At 36.3% G+C, this 25,442-nt stretch overlaps 1 protein-coding gene, 1 long non-coding RNA gene and 1 pseudogene across 2 annotated transcripts; 1 reads left to right on the plus strand and 2 right to left on the minus strand.

The window, feature by feature from the left end:
* Positions 1–1,672: 1,672 nt before the first annotated feature.
* On the minus strand, positions 1,673–3,535 carry LOC120114312. The gene is made up of 3 exons (XR_005515380.1): positions 3,068–3,535; positions 2,362–2,891; positions 1,673–2,176 (listed from the first exon to the last, which is right to left on the minus strand). It is a non-coding gene; the product is annotated as an uncharacterized LOC120114312 (long non-coding RNA).
* A 6,395-nt stretch (positions 3,536–9,930) lies between these two features.
* Positions 9,931–10,473, plus strand: LOC120114206 (uncharacterized mitochondrial protein AtMg00860-like). Its single transcript, XM_039135183.1, has one exon. The coding sequence runs from the start codon at positions 9,931–9,933 to the stop codon at positions 10,471–10,473; it is 543 nt and encodes a 180-aa protein (XP_038991114.1).
* A 2,344-nt stretch (positions 10,474–12,817) lies between these two features.
* LOC120114207 overlaps positions 12,818–25,442 on the minus strand; it is a 44,700-nt pseudogene continuing 32,075 nt past the window's right edge.

The following is a 25,442-nucleotide window of genomic DNA, read 5'->3' on the forward strand; positions in this document are numbered from 1 at the left end:
ATACAATTCTTTCTTTATTTTTCAAGACTTTCAAGCCAAGAAAATACTTTAGTTGTCCCAAGTCTTTCATCTTGAAATTCTAATGCAAAACTGTTTTGATTTCATTAATCATATTCTCATCATTTCCTGTGATTAACAAATCATCAACATAAACCAAAAGTACCACTATCTTACCATCTTGACTCTTAGTTAACATAGAATAGTCATGTTTACTTTGAACATACCCAACTGCAATTAATGCTCCAGTCAACTTTGCATTCCACTACCTTGAGGCATGTTTCAATCCATACAAAGACTTTTGCAGCCTACATACAACATTCTCCCCTGTCTACAAAAGCCTGAGGCAACTCCATGTAGACTTCTTCAAACAACTCACCTTGCAAGAAGGCATTGTGGACATCTATTTGCCATAAAAAACCAACCAAAGATTGCAGCAAAAGCCAAGACAAATCTGATTGTAGTAAGCTTAACAACAGGGGAAAAGGTGTCAACAAAATCAATACCTTCCTTCTGAATGTACCCATTTTTCACAAGCCTAGCTTTAAACCTCTCAACTTCCCCAGAGGCCTTATATTTAATTCGAAAAATCCATTTACAGCCAATGCAAGCCTTCCCAGGTGGCAAAGGTACCAAAGACCAAGTCCTATTCAGCTTAAGAGCTCGAATTTCATTATGCATGGCTTTGATCTAGTGGGGATTAGATTTGGCTTTATTATAGGTTTGTGTTTCAGACAAAGTGGAAACAGAAGAGACAAAGTTCTGAGTATAAGAAGGAAGATGGGAATAAGAAATTTGAATTGAAATAGGATACCTTTGAAGAGTAGTACAAGAATAAATGTAATCATTAAGCCAAGTAGGAGACCTAGACACCCTAGAAGAAACTCTAGCAGGAACAATCCTCTGAGCTTGATCACCTGTTGAAGCATTCGGAACATATTCAGAAGAAATAAATTATAAAGGATCAAATTTTGATGGATCAACAAGGTGTGGTTCTGACACAGGTGTTAATGGATTGGTAGAAGGCAACACCGGTTCTGACAAATGAGGTTACTGTGGTCAGGCATTGGTGGGAAAGAAAGCTACAAAAACTCTGAGACAAACAAAAGGATGAGATGGAAACATAGGAGAAGTACTATTGGTTGCAAGCTGAAAATGATAGACATATTCATAAAAATTAACATCACATTTTACAAAGAAAGACTTTGTTTCAAGGTTGAAAAAAATATACCCTTTTTTGGTAAGGGAATGTCCTACAAAAACAAAAGGTACAAACCTAGGTGAAAATTTATCAGCAGGCATAGGAACAATATCATAACACAAACAGCCAAAAACTTTCAAATGAGAGAGAGAGATGGTGATGTTTTGTAAAACATTTCAAAAGGAGATTTTAAATTAAGCACAAGGAAGGTAACCTATTTATTAAGTAACAGGCAGCAATAACACACTCTCCCCAAAATTTAATATGTACTTTGGATTGAAACCTAAGTGCCCTAGTAACTTCTAAAATATGTATATGTTTCCTTTAAGCAACCCCATTCTTCTGAGGAGTTTTAACACAAGAACTCTGATGAATTATACCCATGGAAGTAAAGAAAGAAGAACAAACTTTATTAAAGAACTCAGACCCATTGTCTGACATAATTGTCTTAACAGTAACAGAATATTGATTTTGAACTAAAGCCAATAATTGCTTTAGATAAGTGACAATCTCATCCTTATGCTTTAGAAAATAGACCAAGGTCATCCTAGTGTGGTCATCAACTATAGTAAGAAAATAACGATGACCCCATGTGTGGATATCTTATATGGACCCCACAAGTCATATGAATGTGTTAAAATGGAGAATCAGAACGAGAAGTACTAAAAGGGAAAGGTAAACGTGTTTGTTTAGCTAATCTACAAACATAACATTAAGAATAGAATCATGTTGAACATGAAAAGACTCATCAATATTCATTTTATTAAGCTTTGAAATTGTAGCATCCCCCAAACGAGCATGGCACTTAAAAGATGAACTAGCATTGACAGGAAAACAAGAAGTATTCAAGGAAATATCAAATTAGTATTACCCGACAACAAAGATGGAGAAGACGGAGGGCCTACACCATGCGAGGGCTCAAAGTAGTACAAACATGCGCTTCCCTACCAACCCCCTTCATTTTACCAGTTGAGAGATCTTGAAGAAGACAAAAATCATGATAGAAAATGAAAGAACAATTAAGATCACGTGTAATTTGGAAATAGAAAGCAAGTTAAGACTAAAATTTGGCACAAACAGAGCATTGTGAATCATTTTGTCAGGAGTAAAAAAAAAGGACCAAGATGGGTAATAGGCACAACATTGCCATCAGTGAGATATACCAATCGAGAAAGAGAAGCATAGGAATTCGGATGATTCAGGCTCTTGAAATCAGATACAATATGGTCAGTGGAACCTGTGTCAATTATCCAAGAAGGCAAACCATTAGACTTAAATGAATTTGAATGAATAATACCTGCAAGATTAACAGTTGAATCAGTAGTATGAGATTTATTTAACAGGAGTAAAATTTGATTATATTGGTATGTGGTAAACGTTGGCGCTATAGGAGAAGCACAAAGAGATTTTGAGGTGTCCTCAGATTCCAAAGAAACACTTGAATTAGGAACAACTCCTTTCTTCTTTGTGAACTTGCACCAGGTGGGAACCCAAACAAACGGTAGCATTATTCCATCTTATGCCCCTTGATCTTACAAAAATCACAAGAAACAGTGAAACGAAGGAGATCATAGTTGCTAGCATAATTAGCGAACAAAACTGTTGAGCTAGGATCAGCAAGAACAGAGAGTTGAGGACATTGAGACTCATCTTGAAGAATCATCGAATAAGCTTGTGTAACCGAAGGCAATGGCTGCATCAATAAAATCTTCGTAACGCCGAATACGACTCATTTAAACACATTAAAAACTGAAAAAGTTTTTGTTGAACCAAATTATGTAGATTCAACTACAAGACTTCATAAGCACAAGATGAAAAAGGGATTAGTGTTTTGTATTCATCTAAAAGCATTAGTTTAGAGAAAAAAACCTGAAACAGTAGATTCTCCCTGAGAAAGAGTTGCAATCTCTGTGTGCAAAAATAGACCCAAGACCCATCAACCTTATCAAATCATTTCTGCAAATCCTTCCAGATGCTCGTAGAACCAGTCGCAAAAACTATACTCGCTGACAACTCCTTGCTAATGACATTAAGGAGCTAGGTTAACACCACCGCATTACAACGATCCCATTGCAATTGTAACACCTCAGGATAAACATCTCGTTGACAAGAATCGTCATAAACCCCAACTTGTTCTTAGCCATTAGCACAATCTTCATAGAGTGACTCCAAACGTTGTAATTGTCCAAACCAATCAACGACTGAGAAACAAGCATGGGACTAGGCATATCCGATGGATGAAGATACAAAACATGAGCGAAATCAACCATTTCATCAGCGGTAGGAATGGTCGAAAAAATGGTTGAAGGTGAGAAAAAAAAGTAGGGCAAGAACCAAAGAATTGGGGAAAACAAAGTAATCATAATTGTGAAACAGAAACACGAAACATAAACAAAACGGGCCAAAACAGAAAGAGCCCAAAAAGGAATGGACTGAAACTCAGTCTGATACCATGTTGAAATTTGGAAAATTTAACTACTCATGAAAAATACTTCAAGTATATTGATACAACACAAGAGTACATCATTTATATATATAAAACTACCTAACCTCAACTGATCAAATAACCGTTTACAACAACTTAACTGTAACTATCCAACTAACTCACAACAATTCATCCCTAAACAGTAATCAACGGTGATATTCGGATCAGCAGATGCAGTAACACCAAAGGCTGCACCAAAAAGGTAAGGCTGATCATCATCCCAAGACCGGAAAATATCGGTATCACCGGATGGCGGTATATCATTTCCACCAACATTCTCTAGAGCCGTGGTGTCATCAATGGTGAACGGAGTTTATTGACCGATGACATGTACACCGTCAAGATTACTGTAAATATCAGGCATTGACGATACCTCGATTCCATTCACAAAGCATACGCGTTACTGGAAGTGGGACTAAGCATTAAGTTCGAAAACTCACCATCGACATTAATGGAGTACTTCTTGACAGCTAAAGCATAATTCAAAGCTTCACTCGTTTGAGCGGTGCTGAAATTCTTGAGCAAAGGAACAACTAGTGACTGAAAACAAATCACTGGCGTTTTGGTCGTCATATGAATTAGCGTAGAAATATAATCTTACAAATTTTCAGCCGGTGACCAGCGGGAAACTGTAGGTGAAGTTAGAGCGAAAAACGTGGGTCGTCAAGTACGAACCTTCAGGTACCGTAGGATCTTGTGTGGCGGCTCAAGAAACAATTTAGTTGTCGGATTCAACAATGAACTTGGACCAGATATCCAGCATCTACTTTCGATTACCGTTGTCGGGTAGCTAAGATGAGTTGAAAGAGAACAAGGAGGCGAAAATGGTGAGTGGCATGGGAAAAGGTGGATTGACAGCTGAGTTCCTTTCTAAACTAAGTTCATAGATGAAAAAGATCTTATCTTTGAAAACAAACGAGGAAAAAAAACCTAGAATTCCTTAACTAAAAGAGATTAAAGATTTGAGATTCAAAGGGAAAAAAGTGTGGTTATTTGAGAAACGAGCGAGAGAAACGAGCGAGAGAAACGGAAGACGGTGACTATAGAAAGAAGAGAGGTAGGACCGTAAATGAATCGAACGTTCAACGAAATATTTGGCGGAAAATTCGTTTATTTATTAAATGAATAAATATAAATAAGATTTTGTGTTCGTTTAATTAAATGAACAAATACGAATAGAAGATTCATTCGTTCATTTATGTTCGTGAGCATTTGGTAATATGTTTATTCGTTTATGTGCGTTCATTTATGATATTATAATCTCTTTATACCCATTTAAAATATTAAAACCTAATAAATTTTAATCTGATACCTATAAATATTTTAAAATTCAATTAATTTTAAATAAAAAATAAAAAAGCCCAAAACAATTAAATAAATTATAATCCTAAAATTGTTAGGAAAGAAAAAAAAAATCTATTTTCATTTATATTCGTTTATGTTCATTTATTGTGTTCTTTTAAGTTCATTCGTTTGTGTTCGTTTACGCTCGTTTATTGTGTTCGTTTATGTTCTTTTACATTCGTTTGTTTATGTTTATTCATTTGTGTTCGTTTATCATTTAAATGAACGAACATGAATGAACACGAACAAGCTACATTCTTCAACGAACGAACACGAACAAGATATTTTTTATTTGTTTATGTTCGTGTTCGTTCATTTGTTCGGTAAAAATTAAACGAACAAACATAAATATTCCTCTAATCGTGTTCGCTCGGTTTGTTTACAGGCCTAAAGAGAGGGAAGAAAGAAGGCTTGAGGTTGGAGAAGAAGAAGCATAACCAACCACCCTTTCTAGTTTTTGTCCGAATTAGTTATAATACAAAATGTTGTAACACATGAATTAAGTATGAGTGTTGGTTGAGTAGTAGGAGCATGCACAAACCCCCTTAATAATTCGATCCTCTCCGAATGCATCATTTCCTTTCAATTTGTTTTTCTTAAATTAGATGTTGAAACGTGTAATAATCTTATTAGAAAAAATATTTAAATTAAATATAAATTAAGAAAAATCATTTAATCATGTCCTCACATATGTTATCATATGATTGGATAATTAAATATATTAAATTAGTTTAAAATTATGACAAATTTGATAGAATGTGTAAGTAATAAGAACCAAATGTGTAATTATATTAATTTTTAACCATCACGTAAGCACTTATGTTAAATGTTAACAACAAATGATTTGATTGAATGCATTTAAATAGTTGAATGACCTGATTTATAAAATTTCAAAAATAGGAGTTGAAGTGAAAAAAAGCAATAATTAGGTGGTAATGAGTATAGTTTACCCAAGTTATTATAAGTAATCGTATTATATTTAAGAGTTCATTTTAATTTTTATTATAAAAATATTTTAGTTTTATATATTTAAAAAGTAATATTAAAACTTAATCCCAGTGAATTCCTTCCCCCAAATTAATTAGGTAGAAACTAAATCCAAGTTCAACATGTGTAAAGCACGTTAAATTGATTCAAGTTCAAATGCGCGTAAACTTAAAAATCTGTAATTTTTTGCGGTAGAAATAAAGGATTTTATAAATTGAGAACGAGGGTTCAAAGGATTAGGGATTTGTATATTAGGGATTTTAGAGATTTAAGAGATTAGGGTGATGATAATGACAATGAAGACGACGACAATTGATCATTGGGTGCGCGGTGACGGGTGGATGACCGTTCGACAATAATGATGATTGTAGGAAATAACTGATGTCGGTTGGTAATGGGTTAGAGCGAGAGATTTTAGTTTTTCAAGTTTTTTTTGTAATTTAAAAAAATGTTAGGTTTTTTGAATTAATAATATTCTTAATTTTTTTTAAAAAAATAAAAAATTCAAACATATATAAACGTGACATGTGTCAATTAACCTTTTTTTAACGACCGTTACAACGTAAGCACCTAAAATGTAATGTTGAAAACGTTAGGCACTTAAAGTTAATTTTGGGTACAATTTAGACACCTATTTTTACATTAAGTCAGCTGTGTAATACTTGATTTTCGTTAAATCTCCCATTTTAAAAATGATTGGTAATGTTACCGTTTTACAATATCTTAAAACACATCATCATCTCCGTCGTTGACTCGAAAATTCGTTATGACATGTTGATATTTGTTCCAACCTACAACAATGTTTTTAGTGTTATAATTGTGTGTTATTGTGAAAATCCATTGCATGTCTTAACTCCATTTCAAAAGAAATTGGCATCACATATGAGAAAACAGTTTGTTTATGCCTTGTACATAAACTTGGATTAAAACAATCGACTGCACAACGCTTTATTGTAATTCATCTAAGAAGCATGTATATCTCCAAAAAACATCCCTTCCAATTTATTTGGAAAGCAAAAGAAATCTCACTTACTCAACTTGGAGTATAGCACTCCATTGGTATACAAAAGTTTTAACACCAAGTCAGACAAAGAAGCAGTTAAGAATTTGCCAGTTACTGTGCCGTCGCCATTTCGATTTCTTCAGCCAGTGTAATCAGCACTAGACAAAAATCATAGTAAGAGGTTCTTCGTATCGAATTCTTCCGCCGAGCAGTAAAATTGGACACCAATGGAAGCTATGCCAATTAACTATGCAGAGCTTGCAGTTACTTTCTTTCTGACAATCCTCTTTCTCCGGCCCTTTGGAGCTCCCGTTTCCCCACATTTTTATTAAGAGAGCTCAACATAAACCATTATGGGCTAAAGACTATGTTCCCAAGTGAAGATTATGCAGTACACACGAGAGCATGGTGTTTCATTCTATTTTCAGCATTTTCTTGTTAGTTGGAATCATGTTTTCCTATTCTTTAGCATATTGTTATTTTGAGTCAAGTCTTCCTAATTTTTAGCAAGACTATTAGCATTTTCTATTGTTAGTGGGATAGTGTAGAGGGAGTTGAGTCGTATTTCACCTAGTATTTATATGTGGGTTTTTTCCATGAATGAATATCAAAAAATTGCTTCAATTATTATCTTACTTTCTTCCTATATCATTTCTGGAGTTGAGTTCCCACTCGAAGTGGAACAATGTTCTTGATATCGCCTATCATTTTGGTACTTTCGTTGAGAGAATGCCTCCGAAACACGATCAATTCAAACCACAATTAGAGGAGTAATTCGCTACTCTAAACGATCAATTCCAAGCTTTTCGAACCCAAACAGAAGAGATGCAAAATCCAGTTGCTCTCATTTCAACCATACAAAACACTCTAACCCAACTAGCTACTATGGTTGAAGGTATTCAACTTCAACTCACCCAAGCCATGAAACATAGTGATCAGGAAACAAGAAAATATGAAAACTCCACAAAAAAGGTCCATACCAATACAACTCTCCCATATTTACCCTCAACCTTCAATCCACAAACCCAATGTCCTCTGTTAAACCCCCTAAACTGAGTCTTCCACCATTTGATGGATCCAACCCATTAGATTGGATTTTTCAAGCCGAACTATACTTCAACTATTACCAACTACCACCCGAAGATCGGTTCAGTACAATCTCATTCTACATGCAAAGTCAAGCCTTGAGTTGGTTTATGTGGATGTATAATAACCGACAGCTAACGACGTGGGAAGCTTTTGTTCGGGCCTTGGAAATGCGCTTTGGACCATCGTCTTATGATAACCATCGGGCAACCCTATTTAAGCTCTGTCAAACAGGTACGGTCATAGACTACCAAGCAAATTTTGAGAATCTTTGTAATCGTGTTACAGGACTACAAAATGAAGCTATTATAGATTGTTTCTTGTCGGGCTTAAAACCAGAAATTCAGGAAGAATTAGCCATCCTCAAATCTAGCACAATATCCCTGGCTATTGGTCAACCCAAACTAATAGAATCCAAACTTCGAGATCGCCGAGCCTGCTCTAATCCTATGAGCATATTTTCTATTAACCCAAACACTCCACCTATACAAAATCAACCAAACAAAACCCCTTTACCTTTATTGACATCCCCACCAAGTAACAATATGCCTCCAGTTTACCGTCTAACCCGGGCAGAGGTAGCTGAAAGAAGGCTCAAGGGCCTATATTATAACTGCGAGGAAAAATATGGACTAGACCATATATGCAAGGGACCTTAGTTTCTTCTCCTAGTCGTAGATGAGGAAGAACAATCAGATATTCAACATCCTGAGTTACCATAATCTGTGCCTCATAACCAAGCTCAATATCATACTACAACAGATTCATAGTTCTATCTCTCACTTGCCGCCTATTTCAGACTCTCAAGTCCAAAAACACTAAGAGTGAGCAGAGAGATCCAAGGTCAGGTATACTCAATGTTAATTGATTTCGGAAGTACTCACAATATCATGCAACCCCGTGTGGCATCTTTTTTGGGACTTCCAATTGTTGTTGTCCCAAGTTTTCAGGTATGGTGGGAAATGGTGAGTTGATCAAGTGTCAAGGAAAATATGCAAATGTGAAGGTGCAGATTCAAGGCTGTTGTTTCGAGATTTCTTTATTGGTGTTGCCTATAAAAGGGGCTAATTTGGTGCTGGGCGTAGAATGGCTAAGTTCATTAGGCCGGTTCATCTCGGATTATTCAATCCAAGCATGGAATTTACATACCAACAAAAAAAAGTCAAATTAATCAGAGGCCAAAACCTGTCTATAACCACTCCTTCTCAACTAAACCGCATGTTACACACAGGTTCCATCATGACGATGCACGCAATCATTTATGAAACCAACCGACCAAGTCTGATATTAGCCAACCAAAACAGTAACACAAATTACCCACCCCTGGACACATTGTTAACTAAGTTCAGCACTATTTTCCAACCACCAACTTAATTACCACCTTCCAAAAACCATGATCATCATATACACCTCACTTCTGACTCCAAACCTGTGAATGTCAAGCCATATCGCTACCCTCACTATCAAAAAACCATCATGACTGAACTTATACAGAATATGTTATCCGCCCCAGCCATAGTCCTTATTCTTCACCAGTGCTCTTAGCTCAAAAAAAAAGATGGGACATGGCGCTTTTGTGTTGACTACCGTGCTCTCAATGCCATCACTATTAAGGATCGATTTCCAATCCCGACGGTGGATGAATTACTGGATGAGCTCCATGGTGCTACGGTATTTTCAAAGATCGATCTGCGCTCCGGGTACCATCAAATACGTGTGGCAGCTAAGGACATTCAGAAAATAGCTTTCGGCACTGTAGATAGACACTATGAGTTTGTTGTCATGCCCTTCGGGCTCTCCAACGGGCCCTCAACCTTCTAGGCTGCCATGAACGATTTATTTCATGAAGTCCTGCGACATTTTGTACTGGTCTTCTTTGATGATATCCTAATATACTCTGCAACACTCAAGGAACATGTCGAACATCTCCGTCAGGTTTTCACCATCCTGAAATCACATCAGTACTACGCAAAATTATCAAAATGTGTTTTTGGCGTTGCTACTGTCCATTATTTGGGCCACATTATTTTGGGTCACGGTGTTCGAGTAGACTTAGAGAAAATTCAAGCCATTATAGAATGGCCCAAGCCCACCACCGTATCAGCGTTACGAGGGTTTTTTGGCCTTAAAAGCTATTATCGCCGCTTTGTTCGTCAATATGCAGGTATTGCCAACCCGTTGTCTGACCTTCTTAAGAGCCAACAATTCAGGTGGAATGAACGAGCAGATGGTGCATTCAAAGAGCTTAAGGATGCCATGACCCAAGTACCTGTACTAGCCCTTCCAGATTTCATGGCTACATTCAAACTTACAACTGATGCATCAGGAACCACTATTGGAGCTGTACTTTTGCAAGGTGATCATCTATAGCCTACTTCATCAAGAAACTGGTGCCACAAATGCAAGCTACATCGGCATACATTCGTGAGTTATTCGCCTTAATAAAGGCTGTAAAGAAATTCAGACAGTATTTACTCGGTCGCAATTGTTTTATCTTCACTGACCAACAAAGTCTGAATATCTCCTGTCACAATCAGTAAAACACCGGAGCAGCATAAATGGCTCACGAAACTGACGGGGTATGATTACGAGATAATATACAAACCTGGTAAAGAGAACAAGGTCGCTGATGCATTGTCACGAGTTCAGACATGTTCATATGTCGTTATCACAGCTCCTGAGTTTACATGGCTCTCTGCCCTATAGGAATATTTTGCAACTGAGCCTGAAGGAATGGATTTTATATAGAAGGTGAAATTAGACCTCATTTTAGGTTTTATAGTACATGACGAGTTGATATACTTTAACGAAAGATTATACATACCTGTAGAGGTCGAACTCCGACAACAACTACTTGCTGAATATCATACCTCCCCACTTGGTGGACATTCAGGCAATCGAGCCACACTAGCTCGTCTGGCCTCTTCGTTCTTTTGGCTTGCAATGTCCAAAGATGTGCATAAGTATATAATTTCATGTCATATATGTCAGACACACAAATACTCCACTCAAAAACCATATGGCCTTCTTCAACCACTACCTATTCCCTCACAAGTTTGGGAAGACCTGAGCATGTACTTCATCACCAATCTTCCTCTTTCAACAGGCAAAACCACCATTTGGGTCATTGTATACTGACTTACCAAGTTCACACATTTTATATCTCTTCCACAAAAATATACTGCCCCATATCTTGCCTCTGTTTTTCTTAGTGAAATTTTTAAGCTCCATGGCCTTCCTTAAACCATGTCTCGGACATAGACCCTCTTTTCCTATCTCAGTTTTAAAAGGAAATGTTTCGTATCCTTGGCACCAAACTCCACTACAGCAGCTCCTACCACCCTCATTCTGATGGCCAAACAGAGGTAGTGAATCGGTGCTTAGAATCGTATCTGCGTTGCTATACTAATGGTAAGCCAAAAAAAATAGAGCAGTTATTTGCATTTAGAAGAATTCTGGTACAATTCTAGCTTCCATTCTTCCATCCAAATGAGTCCTTTCCAAGCTCTATATGGCAGACCACCACTCACAGTACCTTCCTATATCATTAGTACCTCAAAAAATACATCCATTGATGCCACACTCACTCATCACGACCAACTCCTTAGTCAACTAAAACAAGCTCTCAGACACTCTCAACAAGCAATGATGCAACAAACAAACAAGAAGAGACAGGATGTGAAATTTGAAGAAGGTGAACTGGTATACATCAAAATGCAGCCGTACTGTCAGGTGTCTCTCATCAATAGACCATCTCAAAAATTATCTCCAAGGTTTTTTGGCCCCTATCGCATTCTTCCTCGAATCAGAAATGTGTCTTATGAAATCAACCTTTCTGCTACCTCTAGAATCCACAACGTATTTCACATATCTTGTTTGTTTCACTGCTTAGATAACCCACCAGAACCAAATTTTTCGATTCCGGCAACAGATGAGGATGACAGACCAATAGTAACTTCGGAGAAAATTATTGATTGTAGACAGCTATAGAGCAATGGAATTTCAAAAGAGCAATGTTTAATTCAATGGAGCAACACTGCACCGACCGATTGCACTTGGGAAGATGTTGAGGAGTTTCACTGCAATCACCCATCGCTCTTTTCTGATACTGTTCCTTCAGGTTCTGTAGGAATGGATGATAGCAACCTTGTGGAAAGGCTAAAGTCATGGGGGGGAATTGTTAAGAGAGCTCAACATAAACTATTATGGGCTCAAGAGTATGTGCCCAAGTGAATATTCTGCAGTACACACGAGAGCATGGTGTTTCATTCTATTTTCAGCACTTTCTTGTTAGTTGGAATCATGTTTTCCTATTCTTGAGCATATTGTTATTTTGAGTCAAGTCTTCCTAATTTTTAGCAAGACTATTAGCATTTTCTATTGTTAGTGGGATAGTGTAGAGGGAGTTGAGTTCCTATATCATTTCTGGAGTTCACTCGAAGTGGAACAATGTTCTTGATATCGCCTATCATTTTGGTGAAATACGACTCAACTCCCTCTACACTATCCCACTAAAAATAGAAAATAATAATAGTCTTGCTAAAAATTAGGAAGACTTGACTCAAAATAACAATATGCTAAAGAATAGGAAAACATGATTCCAACTAACAAGAAAATACTGAAAATAGAATGAAACACCATGCTCTCGTGTGTATTGTAGAATCTTCACTTGGGCACATAGTCTTTAGCCCAGAATGGTTTATATTGAGCTCTCTTAACAATTTCTTTGTCTGATGCCAAGAAGTCCAAGACCAGAAACAACGACGTTCTTGGATATAAACCATTTGGAAGATGACTTCGTCCCATCCTCAGAAGGTGATCTATTGTAGGCCTTCAAGGGGTCATCTGACAGAACTAGTGGATTGCCCTCAACACCTAGCCAAGCCAACATCGATCTCTCTCCTAATTAAACTTTCAAAACCCTGCCAAGAACCAACCGGCTGAGGCAATGAATACCACATTAATTACCATGAACTTCATAAAGTAACCAACAATGAGGAGTTCAACGTGCACGAAAAATAATTTAGACATCTTCCAGTAATACTTGTGCCACAAAAGGGATGTGGTGCTGGTGGTTGAAGAGAGAGAGAGAACGAAAAGGGGAGGCAAGGGAAAGAGAGACGGAGACCTACCTTAAAGCAACACTGAAGAAAAGTTCTACACCAATGACATAAAAATGGTTAACCATTACTTGATCGAACTTGCACAAAAGTTGATATCTAAGGTTTGTATAGAGTCCACCATAACCTAGTGCATTGGTACTCACCGATGGAATGATCACAGATAACCTGATATTTATGGAAAAAATCAGCCACTAATATACACGTGAAGAACCTTAAAATGAGCAAGGATATTTTCTTTCCAAATAGATAGAATAAAAAGGTAATTGAAATACTGTCAAATCTATTTACTTTTCCTTCTTTTCACAGGACAAAACATTTGAGAAAGAACCTTGCACGGCTCCTGTAGTTAATCCAATGATACACAACTCTGCAGCTTTGTAGCAAAGAGAATAGATTCTCTTCTGCAAGTCAAATTCTCTAACAGAAACTGTAGCTCCGTTCAAATATATTTTTAGGAAGCTTCTGCAATGTCGTTTGCAAGTAAAATCGGAAGGTGTTACCGTAAGCACGACAAGGAGAAAGAGACCAAACTACTAGAGCATTGCATGCTGCTACCTTGAGCACATTCATAAGCGCCAGATCTCATTCTTGCTTAATCATGTAGATGCAATAAAGGAAGTCTTTATTAGTCATTTCCTGAAAAGGATTAACGAGGCAAGTGTGTTTGCTATCATGTAACAAAAACTACCTATTCTTTCAATTATTCACCTCCCACCAAGTAGAAGATCCAATAGTAGCAAGCTCCTCTAAAAGAAGCATGTATAAAAAGCATGATCTTCAAACATCCAAAAAAATAACATCGCATATAAGTATCCAACGACAAGTTAAACCATATGTCACGATCAAATATTTATTTTATGAAAAATAACGTGGGATACATCCAAGAGAAGTGCGTAGAAGCTTATCTAGGTTAATGCCCAATCCATTCTTTGAGGAAGAGTCTGATAAATAAATCTACTAGTGCTTGGTCTGGCATTAGCTGCTAAGAATTTTACTATTTGGGCATAACTGATCAATCCCTGAAGCAAATAGTTTTAGCCAGTCTCCGACAAATGAGCGTATTATTATCCAGAAACAGAAACTGCTACAAATGACAATTAACGGGCAGCCAACAAAAACAAATGCAGCCTCTATACCATGATCCCCCACCTATCACAAAGACTTCTATTTACTTCATCCCCCATATCCATAGCCTTGTGCTAAGCTTAGTTCTAACAACCCCTTTAACAAAGTTCAAAATATCACCCTGGTTCCTACTAGTGCTAGTAAAGAGCCTAGTATTCCTTTCCTCCCATATACCATAAACAAAAGCACTTATAGCAATACTAAGTATAAAAGAGAGCAGGGATTTACCCCTAAGATAACAAGTCACCAGTTCCTCCTCCCAACTCTGAGCCATCCTGCTTAAATTGCACAATCCCAAAATGGCTTCTCAAACGTCCCTAGAAAATGCACATTCAAAAAATAGATGGTCCCTTGTGATCCCATAGCATCCATACATACAACACACTTCTCATCAATCGCACGCCCCATTTTCCCCAACCAATTCTTTGTTGGAAGTCTCGTAAGATTCGTCATCCAACTAATGACATCGTGTTTAGGCATATGAAGGACAAACCATAATGTTCTATGCCAAGGGACCTTAGTCCTAACTGGTCGAATTTCATCATAAAACCACCTGATATTAACAGTATCAAGATCAGCCACAAGAAGGTGGCGAAACTCCTCCCTAAAGATTAACATTTTCCTTAAGCACTAACTAGCATTAGCCCTACTCCCACTTCTCCCAACTTGCCAGAAACTAACACCTTTGAACACATAAGTTTTTATCTAAGCCTCTCACAATGATCGAATGATATTCTGAACTAGCATCAAGATACAAGCTTTATTCCAACCCTAAATATCCATTACCCCAAGATCACTATCTGATTTCGGTGAGCATATTTGTTTCCAGCTCACCCTCGCACCAGAAATAGTTGTATTCTTCCCCTTCAAAAAAAAAAAACTTCAATCACATTTGATCAATCTTCCTTATCCACTCCTTTTGGTAGGATCAACTGCGTGCACCAATAGTTGATAATACTAATCAGAACAACTTTAATTAGTTGAAGTCTTCCAGCATAGCTAAGATTCTTTTTCGCCCAGTGCCCAAGCTTAACCTTTATCTTGTCAATAAGAACAACAGTCCCTCACTAAAAGCTTCCTCGTGACTAAAGGGACCACAAGATATCAAACCGACAACTTCCCTAATCGAAATAGAGTAACTTGCTGAATCTCCTAGAGTTGAGATCGAGTGTAAATGTGTGTGTTGTGGCACGTAAATATGTACAAGTATACACAATCGATGCAAATAATATAGTAGTGAGTGAGTATCGTCTCCACAGGGATTGGAGGGCTTTTAACAGATTATTATAGCTAGGAATAGGTATCACTAACTAACCCTAAGTATCTAAGTCAATGATATAAACAAGGAAAATATGTAGTGGCAAATGGTATGAACAGATAGAAAAAGTTTGGCCAAGGCAAGAAAAATTGTAAAGTGAAGTGAGCAGAAAAGTTTTGTCGCGACAAGAAAAATATACAAAGGTAAACAAATAAAAGTTGTCAAGGCTAAAGTTGTCAAAACTCTGTAAATAGACTGCCAACCTCACACAATCAGACTTCTAACAGAGCACTTAGGTTGGATTTACTACGGTGAGTAATTATTCTATGGCTAGGATGATCTAGTATTCTATGCCTATGTTACCCGACAGGATTTACAAAAGTGTTCATAAGAGTATCTCTAACACGGAAGTTGATAAACTTTTGCTACAACAATACTACTCAACGTAAACTGCAGCACTTGGTTTGTCAAACTGTTTCTATGGCAATACTCCTCAACATAAACAATAGCACTAGTCTATTTACTCAAGCATTTATCCTTCTTATTCCCATGAAATCCCATACTTATCTCTAAGGCGGATTAGAACCTCACCATCCCGGTTTAGTTCTCTTGTTCAAATAGATCTACCTTAACTCTCTCAATATTAGGCACCTACTCCTAGAAAAAAAAAGTAATCTCTCAAAAGCTCTTACAAAGACTATGAATGTTTTGCCGTGGCACCAGGCAATCTCTCAAAAGCTCTTATAGTGTAAAGGCAAAATATTAAAATAATGAACAAAACAACACTTAGTGTAAAAAAACAACATCATTCATTAACAATTGAATAAAGTAAGCGTCATCTGACACCAGATAAAACAGTTATGGAGTGGTAAATATCATCCAAAAATCAATCTTTAAGTATAACCCTTAAAACAATATGGAAATGAAAAACAAAGGAACAAATACTCCCAAAATCAGAGCTCTGCCGTGGCATTCTGACCATCACTATGCCTGCTCTAGCTACCAGCCTCTCTCGAGAGCCTGGCTGCCGCTCCTATGAAGCCCGACTATGGAGGGCACCAAGGACGATCTAGTGGGGGACAGTGTGAAAGTGAAGTGTTGTAGCCGCCTACTCCAAGTCTCAGGTATATTCTCCTCTCTTCTCCTCGATCCTCCTTATGAAGAGTTATAATGGGGTATTTATAGTGGGAATTGCTAGGGTTTAATGCCCTTGGACATTCCCTAGATACCCTTGATGTCATAACCATTTTATGAATGATATAGTAGCTAGTAGTGGTCTCAATTAACTTAATGAGGGCATGATTCATATGAGGTTGAAGCTAAGCAAGTGACGTCAGTAGTTTTGTTGAGTTGCATCAGACTTGTAAGATATATCTCGCCTAGGCAAGAAAATGTGTTCCTCACTGTCATCTTCTTACGTTCCACTAGCCCTAGCAAATTGATTTGTCTCGGCAAATGAATTCTCCTTCAGTCATTTCTTGCATCAACACAACCAGTAAACAACTTTCCTCCTCAATAGCATCAATTAAGCCAAATAAAGTCTGCCTCGACAAAACTTATCCACCACATGCAAATATGTCCTAAATGCAACTATATGCCACTAAAATGCTATGACAAATGGCTTTTAGACAAACAATAACCTGAGTAAAAAGACTTAGAACACAATCATTTATGGAGTTATCAAACCCCAAACTTAAGCTATTTCTTATCCTCAAGCAATGGATAATGAACAATAGAAAAATGAAATGCTATGGAAAAGTATAAATCAAGACAATCAAATGGTTTAAATTTTCAACCCTCAACAACAAGTTTAGCCTCAACATGCTAGACTGAACGTGAAGTCAAGTACCTTTCCCTAGGTTAGGACTCTTTGTCAGTGTATGTGTGTGATTGTATCTAGTCTATGCTTAACGAATTTAGAAAACTCCTAAGAGAGTTCTTTTGGTTTGCCAAGGCATAAAATTATTCATTAAGCACATCTTCACTCCTTTTTATTCAACATGTAACTTCAGTTTTTTTACAATGCTTCAAGGGGAGTCAGCTCATCACACCTATCATCCCACATTCTAGGTGAAAGGGAGCATACCTTCCACCCCGAGCTAGTTAGGTAGAGTCATCCCATGACTGGTTTCATTCACTCATGTTCCAAGGCTACCATTTATTTAAGGGGTTTCCAGGTAATACCAATACACAGAGCACTATCCCTCTATAGTTATGTCGAGGCATTTATTTTCAATTCATAACACTAAGGAGTCCAACTTAGTATTTTCAATCATTTGATGACACGGAGTGCAAAAGTTCTATCCTAAAATTTTTCTAAGTAACTTAAGCATAGAAAACATACATTCGTGTTAAAAGAATCACAAAAAATTATGTCCTAAGGTTGATTCTATCCTCCTCAATAGTCATGTACAATAATTATGGCCAAGGAAAAAAAATTCACCATCGGGCATCATGAACTTATTCCAAATAACTAGCCTAATCCTAACTAATACCATAACAAAAAAAATCTACTAAGCATAATCAATGCAAATGACTAAGTATGAACAATACCTCCCCCAAACTTGACAGCTGTATTGTCCGCAATGCATGAAGACTAAACTTAAGATGAAATACAATGCAAGGTACCTCGACTAACATCTACTTTGATGGTGGTGGGGTTATTTTGTGCAAATTCCTCAGGTGGAGAAGTCCAAACGTGATTGGCTATCCTCTTCAGGCGATGCTTGATCAAAGGTATTGCAATTTGTTGTGGCTTTTGTGCAGATGGGTGGACATCATCAGTAATGTCATTATTTGTGCCAACACCAATTGAGTCTTCTTTCTAAGTGGGTGCAACATCCATAGGGGATTTACCCTTATCTACATGCTTGGGAGCATATTCTTCTAAAAACTATTATTAAAAGTAAATAAATGTAGAAATAAAGCAAAGAAAAAGAAACACACAAATACACAATAAAAAAATAATTTTGCCATGACAAAAAAATAAAAAGGGTGGAAGGGATGTAAACTCCAAACATCCTGAATTGATATGGTAGTTTTGTCGTGTCGATCAAGCACCAGTATAGACCAGAATACCCTACACATATAACAGTTCCACCTTCAAAATATTTTTCCTTGGCATTTTTTGTCTTTCACATCTTAATATTAGGACCTTTGTAGTAGTCCTCTATCCTTTAAAGTGCTATCTGCATGATGTTAAATCGTAGTGGAATAGTACCTCTTGTTATGCTTCTTCAACCTTTGAGGGAAAGGTGGTGGGGGTCTGACTTCATCTGCAGCAGATGGGGGGTGAAACTTTTATCGTGGTAAAACATTTTCCTCCATCAATAGAGAGAGTGGTTGTACCCTCGTCCTTGTCCTTCTCCATAGGCACTTCTTATTGTACAACAAGTTCAGCTTGACCTTCAAATTCTTCTAGTACAGTTCCACGACGTAAAATTTCTTGTTTCTTCCCCCAATATTATCTTCTTGATTGAGTTGGGTACCACTCCTCATTGTAAGCGCACTACATTTCTCATTTTCATGAGGCTTAGTAACCTCAGTATCACTAAAGAGGCTTCTTTGTGGGCGAACATGTAATCCTGTGACAATTTGGCCCACTTGGTTCTCTAATGCTCTCAAAGATGAGCTATGCTTTGTAATAAAGCTGACAAGTGGTCATGCATTAAGGCCTTTGTTGAAGCCATGGAATCTTTTGTCGAGTCCATAAAATCCTGCAGTAAAGCTTCGAGGGAATTAGAATTTGAGGAAGATGTTGAACCCTTGTTAATATTTTGTCAGGGCATCTGTTGATGCTGAAAATTTGTAGGTTCAGAAATATTTTGTTATGGCCTGTTAAGGTTGCCTGCATGGTTGTTGTTGGTCCCTTGATTACCCCCACAAAAAATTTGGATCTTGTCTCCATCCCAGATTATAGGTATTAGAGTAGGGGTTGTTGTTGCTTTTATTGAAATTGCCACGAGATTGATAAACTCCTGATTTTTTGGGCATTCACTCTCATGATGGTTGTCGTGGCAAAAAATATACATGCTGAGCTGGTTACCTTGACTTCTTTCACCTCGTTGGAACGCTGCAACATTTTTAACATATTTGTTATTGCAGAAAGTTAGGTAGACACTGAATCCTTGGCATCAAGTTCAAATGCCCCAGACACTTTCCTTTTAGTTCCAAGCCTTGTAGATGGGAATTGATCATCATTGTTGGCTATCCTATCAAGGATATCAAAGGATTCATCGGGTGATTCGTCAAGTAGAGTACCATTCATCGAGGCATCAAACATCATACGAGTGGGTGCGTTGACTCCATTATAGAACATCGCAACTTGAGTGCAGTCGTGGAATCCATGATTGGTGCACTTGCAAAATAAGCTTTTGTATTGGTCCCAACATTCATACATAGACTCTTTATCACCTTGGCAAAAAGATGCTATGGCATTCCTAAGATGGTTGTTCATATTGGATGGATTATGCCATATAAAAAATTGTTTGCACAATTCTACCCAGGACCTTATCGAGCCAGAAGGTAGTCCATTAAGCCATGCACTAGCATGATCTTTCAAAGAATCTGGAAATAACTTCAATTTCATCACACCTTGTTATCGAAAGGAGTCACAAACCTCAAAAAATGCTCGAACATGTTATCTTGCATGCTCATGAGGAACACCACCAAAATGTCCAATCAAGTCCAACATGTCAAATATAACCGGTTTGAGCTCAAAGTGGGTTGCTTGAATCTTGGGAGCTACAATAGCAGGTTTTAGGTCGTCCAAGGTGGGTGCTAAGTGATCTCTAATAGTTTGTGGTCTTGCATCATTCTTTGTACTTTTATTTTTCGCGACATTTAATTCTTTAAGTTCCTCCACTTCATTTTGAACTTCATATATAGTTCTTTGAGCTCCTTGAACACATCTTCTTTTACAGAAATTTTTTTCAATCTCAGGTTCAAAATGAGATAATGGTTCATTAGGACTTTTACAAGTCATGCAACCGCACAACACCTGAACAGGGTAAACAAAAATACCGAATAAATTCATAAAGAAAAAAAATAAAGAAACAAGATAATGCTATAATAAAACTTTTAAAAAAACCATTTTCAATCCCCGGTAACGGCGCCAAAAACTTGATCGCGTGTAAATGTGTGTTGTGGCACGCAAATATGTGCTAGTATACACAATCGATGCAAGTAATATAGTATTGAGTGAGTATCGTCTCCACAGGGATTGAAGGGCTTTTAAAAGATTTCTATAGATAGGAATATGTGTCACTAACTAATCCTAAGTATCTAAGTCTAATGATATAAACAAGAAAAATATGCAGTGGCAACTGATATGAGCAGATTGAAAAAGTTTGGTCGAGGCAAGAAAAATTGTAAAGTGAAGTGAACAGAAAAGTTTTGTCGTGGAAAGAAAAATATGCAAAAGTAAACAAATAAAAGTTGTCAAGGCTAAAGTTATCAGAACTTTGTAAATAGACTGACAACCTCACACAATCAGACTTCTAACAAAGCATTTGGGTTGGATTTGCTACGGCAAGAAATTATTCTATGGCTAGGATGATCTAGTATGCTATGTCTGTTGCCCGACGGGATTTACTAAAGTGTTCCTAAGAGTATCTCTAACACAGAAGCTGATAAACGTTTGCTACGACAATACTACTTAGCTTAAATTGTATCCCTTGGTTTGACAAATTGTTGCTACAGCAATACTCCTTAGCGTAAATAGTAGCACTAGCCTATCTACTCAAGCATTTATCCTTCTTAGTCGCATGGAATCCCCTCCTAATCTCTAAGGCGGATTAGAACCTCATCATCCCATATTATTTCCATTATTCACGTAGATCTACCCTAACTCTCTCGATATTAGTCATCTACTCCTAGAAAAAAGGCGATCTCACAAAAGCTCTTACAAAGACTAGGAATTTTTCCGTGGCACCAGACAATCTTTCAAAATCTCTTACAGTGTAAAGGAAAAATATTGAAATAGTAAACAAAACAACACTTATCATAAAAAAACTGAATCATTCATTAACAATTGAATAAAGTGTCATTCAAGTGTCATCCAACACCAAATAAAACAATTATGGAGTGGTAAATATTATCCAAAAATCAATCGTTATAGCCCTTAAAAGGATATGAAAATGAAAAAAAGGAAGAAAAACTCCCAAAATTAGAGCTCTCCCATGACATTCTGACCACCATCATGATTGCTCCGATGACCAACCTCTCTCGAGGGCTTGGTCGCCGCTCCAATGAAACTCGGCTATAGAGGGCACCAAGGACAATCGAATAGTGGACGGTGTGAAAGTGAAGTGTTGTAGCCACCTACTCCAAGCCTCATGTATATTCTTCTCTCTTCTACTGGATCCTCCTTATGAAGAGTTATAATGGGGTATTTATAGTTGGAATTTCTAAGGTTTAGTGCCCTTGGAAATTCCCTAGATACCCTTGATGCATTACCCATTTTATGAATGATATAGCAGTTGGAAGTGGTCTCAATTAACTTAATGAAGGCATGATTGCACGTGAGGTTGAAGCGGGTAAGTGATGTCAGCAGTTTCGTTGAGTTGCATACTTGCAAGATATATCTGCCTAGGCAAGAAAATTTGTTCCTCATTGTTTTCTTCTTATGTTCCACTAGCCCTAGCAAATTGATTTGTCTTGGAAAATGAATTCTTAGTTATTTCCTGTATCAACACAACCAACAAACAACGTTCCTCCTCAGCAACATCAGTTAAGCCAAACAAAGTTTGCCTCGGCAAAACTTATCCACCACATGAAAATATGTCCTAAATGCAACTATATGCCACTAAAATGCTATGACAAATGAATTTTATACAAACAATAACCTAAGTAAAAAGACACAGAACACAATCTTTTATATAGTTATCAAGCTGATCTGACCCAACTTCAGACACAAAACACTCACTCTTGGACGCATTCAACTTGAGGCTAGATATCCTATAAAATTTATCAATAACACATTGCACTACCACTATAGCATCCAAAGTCTATTTACAAAAAATCAGAAGCTCATCCGTGAAATATAGATGAAAAAAACCTATCTTTTTATGCTTAGGATGATATCTGATAACCCCCTTAGTAGTAGCCAAGTACAATATCTTTGACAAGACATTCATGACTAGCGTAAATAAAAAAAAGAGAGGGGATCTCCCTACCTAATCCCCTCACACCTTTAAAGAACCCCACAAGACTCCCATTAAACGAGACCAAGAACCGAGACCCCATGAAGCAAGCGCCGATCCACTAACTGAATTCCTTAGGTAGGCCTGATACATGTATCACAATGGTCACATTAAAGGAAGATGGACTAACACTTTCAATGAACTCACATGACCAAGCCTTGGAAAAGAAGAATAATAGATTAGCATACTTACGAATTCTTTTTGAATGGGATCTTGATGTTATTTGGTCGATATACTTCTTGAGTTACGATCGACTATCTTTTAGCTTTCAAACAATTCTTGAATCATATCAATCAGATATCGGGAACTCACAGATATGGTCATTTTAGTGAAGACAATGCATGTAGAAATTCCTACGGTATTAATATGAGATTTTGTAATTATTACGAATTTTTAATATCTTTATTGATTATTTGTAATATAATTTAATTTAGAATGATTCATTATATTTTAGGTTTAGATTTATTATTTTATTAGAAATTAAGAAAGAGTTAAAACAATTTAGTTTATTGTTATTTTATTAGTTAGTCATGTTACTACGAGGACTCTCCTAATACTATATAAGGAGGCCTTCCCCCTCATTGTAAACATCAACTTTTCTTCTTTCATATACAATATAATGAAAGTTAATTTTTATAAGAGCCGATTGTCTTGTGCTTTCGAAGCATCTTCTTCTTTAGTTCTTTCGAGTTCTTGAGAGAGAGATCTTCACACTCCGATTTGTCTTTTCATTACGATTAAGAGGCTTGTTAGAACCGTATTATCGAGTTTTCCTTTTCATTACGACTAGGAAGGTTCGATATGACATATCCATCTATCTATTCCACACACAATCTTCATCATCAACAACATTCAACATTTACACCAACTTTATCCAAAATACTAGGTTTGTGTTAACTCACAAACCTACCGGGGTAAATTTTCAATTGTATTTTTCTCTTAATCTAGCCATTCAATTTCTATTCCGTCTTCGCCATCTTTTCTGTCTTTTCATACTCTTTCCAATGAGTATTTATTCATAAAGATCAAACCATTACACCTAGGGGTGTAAAAAGCTGACCTAACCTGTAAAACTGACTCAAGTCAAAATTGTTTTTGACTTGTGCTGTGACGACTCGAGTCGGAACTGGTGTTGACATGTATCCGAGTTGGACCTAAAAATTGTGGATCTACACCCGACCTGCACCTAACCTGAGAACGACATGAACCCGAATTAAACTAAAAATATGATCCCGAACCCGAACTGCATCTGACTAATATGAACCCTAAACTCAATATTGACCTGGTAAATAATTGGTATTACCTGACCTGTTTTCAACCTAACCTGTTTTCAACCTAACCTATTTTCAACCTAACCTGTAAATGATCCGACTTGTTATGGATCTGATTTGACATTTACCTGACTTATATTACCATTGATGAAATTATAAGATTTTAATAAAATTGTGAGATTTTAAGTTTATAATAAATCATACTAATTAATATGATTAATTTTTAAATGTTATAATAAAATACTAATTATAATAATTAATATTATTATTCTTATGTTATAAATCTTCAATATAATCATTAATTTTATTTTATTAAGTAATTTATGTATTGAAAATTATTAATTAAATTAATTTTAATGATTACAAGTTAGAATAATTTATTGGCATTAAACATGATCAATAAAATTATTTTAAATGTAAATTTTATATTTTAATTTATGTAAAGAAAATTTATCTAACAATTATAACATATATAAAACATAATGTAAAAGATTAATTCATATTGATAATTGTCATCGCCCATTTTATCTAGGTGGTGACACGTGGCAGTTTGTAATATATAGTATATGATATATAGTCAGTTCATATATATACTTTGGATATTAAATGCATTTCATCATATGGTGCCATTTTTTGCATAATGTAGGTTGCATATTAGTATAGTTGCATATATTAGATATTATATTATTAGTATTAGATAATAATATGTGCATATTAATTCATGCGGTATTCCATGTGACATTCCATATTAATTCATGTTTAATTGCATTTCATGTTGCATTGCATGTTAAATAGTTAAATAACTAGTGTGTGTTACATTGCATGTTATATAATTTGTATATATTATATAGTTTTTAAATAATAGTTGCATGATAGGTTAGTGGTATAGCCCATTTACTTTTTTAAATAAATAAATAAAAAAACCCAAAAAATAGGTACATTTGCATTAGTATAGGTCAATTACATTTGTTTTGCACTGACCCAACTAATATGTGCATTATAAATAAATAAATAAAAAGGAAAAAATAAAAAAAAAAGGAAAAAAAAAACTAAAAACTACTCCTAGCTACCGGTTTTGGAAAGATGTATGGGAGGGGTTTTTTGTTTTGAAGTTTTAAAGGGAATAAGGCAATTAATGTGACCCAACTTTTTAGATGCTTATGTCATCTATCTATGGTTAAAGGTATAGGCAAATCTCAACCCTTGAATGGAAGCTTAATCCAATGGTTCCTATGCTGTCACGTCATCAATCCAAGTGCCTGAAAATATATTTAAAGGGGATTGTAACCCTTTTCCCTAGTTTTAAAATTATTCAATTTAGTCCAAAAATGTATTAATTTAGGCTTTAAATTTTTATTTA

This window comes from Hibiscus syriacus, unplaced genomic scaffold, assembly GCF_006381635.1.
Source record: "Hibiscus syriacus cultivar Baekdansim isolate YM2019G1 unplaced genomic scaffold, ASM638163v2 tig00110221_pilon, whole genome shotgun sequence".
Taxonomy (NCBI): Eukaryota; Viridiplantae; Streptophyta; class Magnoliopsida; order Malvales; family Malvaceae; genus Hibiscus; species Hibiscus syriacus.